Genomic DNA, 9,041 nt, shown 5'->3' with positions numbered 1-9,041 from the left:
GTGAATGTAAACTACAGGTGATATTCACGAACCCTGCTGTCCAAGCACGTTGAAAAGTGTTCACTGGTCTAAAGAATGGAATCCACTCTTGAAGCCAAGAAACGCCAAGATCGTAGGGCTCCTATACGCAGGAGTTTCTCTAACAATTGGTGGAGTGTTTACGCGTGGTCCACACATTTCAAAAAGGTAGAAGTCTAGACCTCAAGAGGGCATCTATGTTCCATGTGACTTCATTGACCTTCCAACGCCTTCCAACGTTCGAGTTAAAGACAACGACCCAGCGAGTCCACGGAGGCAAAATGGTTACGTTTTTGTGGAGTGGCATAGAATTTGAGAGTTGAGAAGAGAATGCAATAGCTCCTATTTAGGATCGCCATTAGCTGCGTGACGTAGCCAGTCCTATTGTAGTCACTAACCGTTCGTTTGTGATGTCCAGGGGTTCTCATTCGGGAAGTGACCGAGTTAACTGGTCAGAGCTTTCGTTCTCTGGTGCCGATTCATTCAATGACTGCCCCTACGTCGCTCCATCGCATACAAAGCTACGCTCTGAGGCACATTGTTCTGTGGTGTAAAGAGTGAAGTATATGGCCTAACGAGCGTAATCTGTGGAGTGTGACGAGGTAGTTTGTCGAGGGAGAGTAAACTTTCTCCAGAATTATATGACCTCATTAATCTGATATTCACACCAATTACAAAGCTGTCATGGGCTTTAGCACTCCTGAGGACTACGTTGTTCGAAACTCGGTTCCTTAAGGTTCAGCTGTGCCAGCAAGACCAACGGGGAGCAATCTGACGAAGAATAGCCAGTCTACATACTGCGAGAGACCCTAGTACGAGGCTTCCTGGAGTCAAAGTTGTACTACCCCCTGTGGTGGGAGTGTGAACGCAGTAAGGTGTTTCAGTCGAACACGGTGTCCTAATCTATGGAAGTAGTCATACTACCTTCTCCCGAGGAAGCACGGGTCAACAAAGTCCTACCCTAAATCCACAAACCGATCTCCCAATGGTTAATCAAGAATCCGGACACATTACTCAATTTGGTCGAGACAATTTTAAAGTTGTAGAACCTGGTACTGCTCTGAAGATACCTGCTTTAAGCAGCTGCACTAAGATTCTGACGGTTGTGCCTTACTCCATGCACGTACGAGCAAAAGTAAGCTTTCACTTGAGTTTATAACGTCCAGTGGTGTAAGGTAAGGCTGTCTTCTAGCATCACTGTCCACTCCCACCACCACCTTTGTAACTGATGTGCTGTTTGAAATTCCTCTACCTTCCTCTGAAACCTCGGGCGTCGAAATGTTCTTGAAACGATCGCTCACAGACGGTGTTGCTGCCGTTGGTTCAGATCCTTCAAAGATTCAAGCTCTGCCTTACGATCCTGTATGCGCTTCACAACTGCAAACTGTGAAGTTCTGCTGGGTTGGTTCAAACCCAAAGCTCATGCTTGCGGACTTGCCGATCGAGATGGTGGATAAATTTGTTTACCTAGTTGGTTGTATAGGGTGTGGTAGGCTGTGGAGGGTTGCTCCTCAAATCGGAAAAGGTAAGGCAGCGTTTGCCAAACTCCGGCACCCATTGCGCTGGCGTGACGTCAGTTTATCTGTCAACCGTAGAGTATACACGCGTCACTGTGCCCCATACTGCCTTATGGGTCAGAAGCATAGCCTCTACTTGCGGAGGATGTACGAATACTCTCGGCGTTTGACCACCAATGTCTGGTCTGGTCTGGTAGGAACATCGGATTAGCAATGCTGAGGTAAGCCAGATAATTTTTTTGAAAAGAATGAGGTCTTCCACGATGAATGAATTCCTCACGCTTCATAGGTTACGCTGGTTAGGATAAGTACTGTGCATGTCCGCGAATCGTCTGCCCCGCAATGCTCTTTTCGCTCAGCCTTGTGCATTTGAAAATTATTGGGAGTTAGATAGTGTATGGCCTGGTAACGAATTATAAAAACACTCATCAGTAAACTTAGTCGGCCGCCAGAACACAACACACAAGGGGTTAGTGATACTGGCAGACATGGCTCAATTACGCAATCAGTGGCGCTCATTCATCAAAGCTATCACCTTCAGTTCGCAGAAACCCAGTTCCCAGACTAACTGAACACGCTACCGCTTAATGTGCTTCCTGCCCAATTGTATTTATCACACTCTCTCCCTTCCTGGTGATCGAAACCGTAGCAGCTGAAAGTAATGTACCTTTGGTACATAGCTTATAACTTACAGTCCCAATTAGACTAAACTGATGTTTCCACCATATGCAGTACTTCGAAGGCACCTATTTTTCTGCGTAGAGAGCTTTTGAGGGTCTTATACATGCGGTGGCCATATCTGTGAACTATAGTGTGTGACAGGTCGGAACGCCGCATTGTGCAGTCAAGCTGATATCACGCTGGCGTCACAAATATCGACGGTTAGCAGACGCTGCCCTGGCCTTCCTAATCTGGGATTGTTTTCATCTATCGCCAGCGGTCTGGGACTTATTCGGTTAGAGTGACGTATCTCCCACCTTCATCGGCTCACCGTATCGGAACAATATCCGGGATATGCTGAAAACTTCGGATCCATAATTCTGAGGTGAATCTGACGTCACACGCCTACAGCACACGGGCTATAAGCACCTGACCGTATAAAGGTGAAAACAACCTAGCCGTTATTGGCCCATGACTCTGCGTCTATTCACATGTCCATTCACATTTAAAGCTTTTCGTGCCAACAGCTCCCATATTCCAGAGTTAGAACCTTAGGAGAGGATACCAATACTTAATGACACAGGCCGGAGTGGTTCAGTGACGCAGTAGTTGATACGCATGCACTAGCGCTGTTGGCCTCAATGCACAGCTGATCGACCCCTTACTTCAGGGTGAAAGTAGAACAAACCAATTTGAACTCCTTGGGCCATTGACTCCATGCATGACGGTCCCCAGTCCTCGGTTAAGAAAACTGCAACAGCGTGGACCAGCATGTCTTCGTACATGATCTATGGTCAACAAACTAAACTTACTGAAGTGTGGGACTGCAACGGACATCCTCATGTTCTTCCTCTTACATGTCCTTCCCCTATACGGTAAACATTGTCCTGGTTGGTAGCTGTTAATTCTACCTGCCTCTAGAGCCTGTTGAACATCTACGCACTAAACTGAAACATCACAAGATGTCTGGGTGGAATGCGAATAGCTATTGGAAAGGCATATTGGTAAAAAACGGCGCAAGAATATGGCGTGAAAACCATTGTGGCATCAGTCCGGTAGTCGCACCATCCAGGGTACTCTTTGACATTATTTTGCATAGGTGGACTGATTACCGGGAGACATTCGTGAAAATAAAGCTGGGCTTTGCCCTGGTTGTGGTTTTATCCACGATACAAGTCTCGGAGCAGGGCCAGTTCTTCAAACTTAATCGATGGTCGGTTTCCTTGAACTAGGGGCTGCTTTTGACTCCGTCTACCATCAGAAATTATGTGCTTTCTGGAGGTCGAATATACCTTAGATTTCCATATTTTACGTGGACACGATATCTAAACGCGCGTGGGTGCATACGGGTATACAGCAAATTGTCGTCTCAGTTCACTAAGTCCAGTGGTGTAAGGAAGGGCTTTCCTCTCTCACCGCTCCTCGTTTTTGTTATCGAAGTGCTTTTGAGTGCATAGCTATACATTTTCGTTTGATAGTTGGGATGATTTGACATCAACCCAGTGCCTGGCTATATATGCCCTGTTCTCCCCTTTTCTGGTCACTGAAACTGTTGCAGCTGAAAACTGCTTACCCTTGGTACCTGGTTTTTCTCCGAAAAACTAAGCTGTTGGTGATATACTCATCCACCGGACTGAGACTATATGTACGCGATGACGCACCAGAATCATTCGAATTGTATTGTATACGTGAATTTCCACGATCGATTTCGTTCGTTATTTTCCCCACTAATCTGTCTGGTCCATCCACGTTAGCAGCGCATTGTGTAAAATAGGGTTCGTTTCTAATCCGGTGTTCGTCTTCGAAGGGGTTTTGTCTGAGGCTACTTTATTCATTCTGTTGAATTACTTATGTTTAAAAAACATGTTGCAGACGCTCTTGTTACTTGCGGCATAACGCCAAACCAATGTGCAATTTTCGGCATGGTGAATCGGAAGAAAATTCAGCTGTCCTTTTTCATGCGTGATGAAGTTGAACCGAGGAATCGGTCGGGTGTGAATGCTCTGCAGTATGATGTACATAACGACCGCCTATTCACCGCCGGTCGGGACTCCGTGATCCGGATTTGGAATGCACAAAAGCCGAAGGTAAATGTGAAAATAACAACTACTGCTGTCTGTTTTTAGGATTCACTGATGCAATGCATGGAACATCATGCTGATTGGGTGAATGACATTGTGTTATGTTGTGATGGGAAGAACCGTGAGTTTTTTGTAGCTTGATGCTTTGCTTTTCACGTCAAAATTTTCTGCATCATTTTTACCAAATTATATCTGAAGACTGCAATTTCTCCTTGTCCGTAGTTAAAATAGCACACACGAACATAAAACATCATTGTTTATGTCACTGCATTTCGGATGAGTTACCTAACAACTATAGAGATGTTCCGTGACGCCGAAATGAAGGTCAACCATTCCATAATACTCAGTCCTTCAGTAGCTGTCACTATGCGAACGCCATTCCTATCAGGTTCTAAGCCTGCGTCGCTTTCTTCACGAAATTACTTGTGTGATGTTCAGTCAATGTCCGCGTTTACCTGTATAAAATTTTGGTTAGAGTAAATTGGACAAACTGTCACCAGTTCTGCAACGAAAAATTTCTGTCATATCTGACATCCGTACCGATTTGAATCTGGTGCTAACTTCAATATTTGATACTGGTGGGTGTCAGTTTCATCGTCATCATCATTAACAGCATGACATCAGTGTTCAACACCGATGCTTCACTGCCGTACAACCGTGATTTATTTGAAAACCTTATGGTGAGGAAAAGAATAAAGGTGGACGGGAAAGGGGCTTAGTGCAAGCTTACTGCAATCATTCCGAGAGGCCTACATATTCAAACACTCATTCAGGCAATCTGAATAGAAAATGACAGCATCCGCGAATCGTCTGCCCCGCAATGCTCTTTTCGCTCAGCCTTGTGCATTTGAAAATTATTGGGAGTTAGATAGTGTATGGCCTGGTAACGAATTATAAAAACACTCATCAGTAAACTTAGTCGGCCGCCAGAACACAACACACAAGGGGTTAGTGATACTGGCAGACATGGCTCAATTACGCAATCAGTGGCGCTCATTCATCAAAGCTATCACCTTCAGTTCGCAGAAACCCAGTTCCCAGACTAACTGAACACGCTACCGCTTAATGTGCTTCCTGCCCAATTGTATTTATCACACTCTCTCCCTTCCTGGTGATCGAAACCGTAGCAGCTGAAAGTAATGTACCTTTGGTACATAGCTTATAACTTACAGTCCCAATTAGACTAAACTGATGTTTCCACCATATGCAGTACTTCGAAGGCACCTATTTTTCTGCGTAGAGAGCTTTTGAGGGTCTTATACATGCGGTGGCCATATCTGTGAACTATAGTGTGTGACAGGTCGGAACGCCGCATTGTGCAGTCAAGCTGATATCACGCTGGCGTCACAAATATCGACGGTTAGCAGACGCTGCCCTGGCCTTCCTAATCTGGGATTGTTTTCATCTATCGCCAGCGGTCTGGGACTTATTCGGTTAGAGTGACGTATCTCCCACCTTCATCGGCTCACCGTATCGGAACAATATCCGGGATATGCTGAAAACTTCGGATCCATAATTCTGAGGTGAATCTGACGTCACACGCCTACAGCACACGGGCTATAAGCACCTGACCGTATAAAGGTGAAAACAACCTAGCCGTTATTGGCCCATGACTCTGCGTCTATTCACATGTCCATTCACATTTAAAGCTTTTCGTGCCAACAGCTCCCATATTCCAGAGTTAGAACCTTAGGAGAGGATACCAATACTTAATGACACAGGCCGGAGTGGTTCAGTGACGCAGTAGTTGATACGCATGCACTAGCGCTGTTGGCCTCAATGCACAGCTGATCGACCCCTTACTTCAGGGTGAAAGTAGAACAAACCAATTTGAACTCCTTGGGCCATTGACTCCATGCATGACGGTCCCCAGTCCTCGGTTAAGAAAACTGCAACAGCGTGGACCAGCATGTCTTCGTACATGATCTATGGTCAACAAACTAAACTTACTGAAGTGTGGGACTGCAACGGACATCCTCATGTTCTTCCTCTTACATGTCCTTCCCCTATACGGTAAACATTGTCCTGGTTGGTAGCTGTTAATTCTACCTGCCTCTAGAGCCTGTTGAACATCTACGCACTAAACTGAAACATCACAAGATGTCTGGGTGGAATGCGAATAGCTATTGGAAAGGCATATTGGTAAAAAACGGCGCAAGAATATGGCGTGAAAACCATTGTGGCATCAGTCCGGTAGTCGCACCATCCAGGGTACTCTTTGACATTATTTTGCATAGGTGGACTGATTACCGGGAGACATTCGTGAAAATAAAGCTGGGCTTTGCCCTGGTTGTGGTTTTATCCACGATACAAGTCTCGGAGCAGGGCCAGTTCTTCAAACTTAATCGATGGTCGGTTTCCTTGAACTAGGGGCTGCTTTTGACTCCGTCTACCATCAGAAATTATGTGCTTTCTGGAGGTCGAATATACCTTAGATTTCCATATTTTACGTGGACACGATATCTAAACGCGCGTGGGTGCATACGGGTATACAGCAAATTGTCGTCTCAGTTCACTAAGTCCAGTGGTGTAAGGAAGGGCTTTCCTCTCTCACCGCTCCTCGTTTTTGTTATCGAAGTGCTTTTGAGTGCATAGCTATACATTTTCGTTTGATAGTTGGGATGATTTGACATCAACCCAGTGCCTGGCTATATATGCCCTGTTCTCCCCTTTTCTGGTCACTGAAACTGTTGCAGCTGAAAACTGCTTACCCTTGGTACCTGGTTTTTCTCCGAAAAACTAAGCTGTTGGTGATATACTCATCCACCGGACTGAGACTATATGTACGCGATGACGCACCAGAATCATTCGAATTGTATTGTATACGTGAATTTCCACGATCGATTTCGTTCGTTATTTTCCCCACTAATCTGTCTGGTCCATCCACGTTAGCAGCGCATTGTGTAAAATAGGGTTCGTTTCTAATCCGGTGTTCGTCTTCGAAGGGGTTTTGTCTGAGGCTACTTTATTCATTCTGTTGAATTACTTATGTTTAAAAAACATGTTGCAGACGCTCTTGTTACTTGCGGCATAACGCCAAACCAATGTGCAATTTTCGGCATGGTGAATCGGAAGAAAATTCAGCTGTCCTTTTTCATGCGTGATGAAGTTGAACCGAGGAATCGGTCGGGTGTGAATGCTCTGCAGTATGATGTACATAACGACCGCCTATTCACCGCCGGTCGGGACTCCGTGATCCGGATTTGGAATGCACAAAAGCCGAAGGTAAATGTGAAAATAACAACTACTGCTGTCTGTTTTTAGGATTCACTGATGCAATGCATGGAACATCATGCTGATTGGGTGAATGACATTGTGTTATGTTGTGATGGGAAGAACCGTGAGTTTTTTGTAGCTTGATGCTTTGCTTTTCACGTCAAAATTTTCTGCATCATTTTTACCAAATTATATCTGAAGACTGCAATTTCTCCTTGTCCGTAGTTAAAATAGCACACACGAACATAAAACATCATTGTTTATGTCACTGCATTTCGGATGAGTTACCTAACAACTATAGAGATGTTCCGTGACGCCGAAATGAAGGTCAACCATTCCATAATACTCAGTCCTTCAGTAGCTGTCACTATGCGAACGCCATTCCTATCAGGTTCTAAGCCTGCGTCGCTTTCTTCACGAAATTACTTGTGTGATGTTCAGTCAATGTCCGCGTTTACCTGTATAAAATTTTGGTTAGAGTAAATTGGACAAACTGTCACCAGTTCTGCAACGAAAAATTTCTGTCATATCTGACATCCGTACCGATTTGAATCTGGTGCTAACTTCAATATTTGATACTGGTGGGTGTCAGTTTCATCGTCATCATCATTAACAGCATGACATCAGTGTTCAACACCGATGCTTCACTGCCGTACAACCGTGATTTATTTGAAAACCTTATGGTGAGGAAAAGAATAAAGGTGGACGGGAAAGGGGCTTAGTGCAAGCTTACTGCAATCATTCCGAGAGGCCTACATATTCAAACACTCATTCAGGCAATCTGAATAGAAAATGACAGCATGGTCGCCACTGACATCGGTTAGCAGCCATATCTTGCAGCGTCTCCAACCAGGTGCAATGAGGATCACGCGGTCCCCATCCTGGAAGGCGAGTAGCATAGATAGCACTTAGGTGTTTCGTGATCTCTTTCCTACTCCTCTTCCAAGTCACAGGTTGGCCACCTCTCTGCATCCGCCACTCTCGGGTATGAATCCTGGAAGGCGAGTAGCACCGATAGCACTTAGGTGTTTCGTGATCTCTTTCCTACTCCTCTTCCAAGTCACAGGTTGGCCACCTCTCTGCATCCGCCACTCTGAATCGGGTATGAAAAAACAGCACTCTCTCCGGCAAGCAGTGATTAGGCATACGCAGCACATGTCCCAACCAACGCAACTTCTGGTGCTGGACACATTCTATAATGGACTTACCCACTGCACAAACGAAAACTCGATTCCTAATTGCCTCGTTGCGGACACTCCAACACCAACCCACAAGAGCTATAGTTCTGAGACAACGATGTCGAACACCTTGAAGGCGTCTCAGTTCCGCTGCTCGAACAGGCCAAGTCTCACAAAACAGCCCGCACTGTAGCTTGATACACACGTCCCTTTAGATTCAAGGATAAACCACTCTAACGCCATAGGTGTCTCAAATCAACAAACGCGACCCGAGCCTTGTGTGTTGATCTTCGTGTGTTGATCTCATCTGTTACACTACAATCAGAACTAATACAACTTCTAAGATAACTTCCAGTACCCCCTGGATTGTA

The 9,041-nt window shown here is 45.3% G+C and overlaps 1 protein-coding gene across 1 annotated transcript in view; it reads left to right on the top strand.

Annotated features, from left to right (window-relative positions):
- Positions 1-2,122: 2,122 nt before the first annotated feature.
- The window catches only part of T265_07566 (hypothetical protein), a gene marked incomplete at both ends in the record, with an annotated part of 29,355 nt that continues 22,436 nt past the window's right edge, over positions 2,123-9,041 (top strand). Inside the window, 5 exons of the mRNA XM_009173123.1 lie at positions 2,123-2,168; positions 4,068-4,282; positions 4,322-4,397; positions 7,386-7,501; positions 7,541-7,616. Of these exons, the coding sequence (XP_009171387.1) occupies positions 2,123-2,168; positions 4,068-4,282; positions 4,322-4,397; positions 7,386-7,501; positions 7,541-7,616 (529 nt within the window). The remainder of the gene's footprint in view (positions 2,169-4,067; positions 4,283-4,321; positions 4,398-7,385; positions 7,502-7,540; positions 7,617-9,041) is intronic.

Source organism: Opisthorchis viverrini, assembly GCF_000715545.1.
Source record: "Opisthorchis viverrini unplaced genomic scaffold opera_v5_175, whole genome shotgun sequence".
Taxonomy (NCBI): Eukaryota; Metazoa; Platyhelminthes; class Trematoda; order Opisthorchiida; family Opisthorchiidae; genus Opisthorchis; species Opisthorchis viverrini.
Note: the sequence above shows the minus strand (reverse complement) of the source record. Positions and strands in the feature narration are given on the sequence as shown.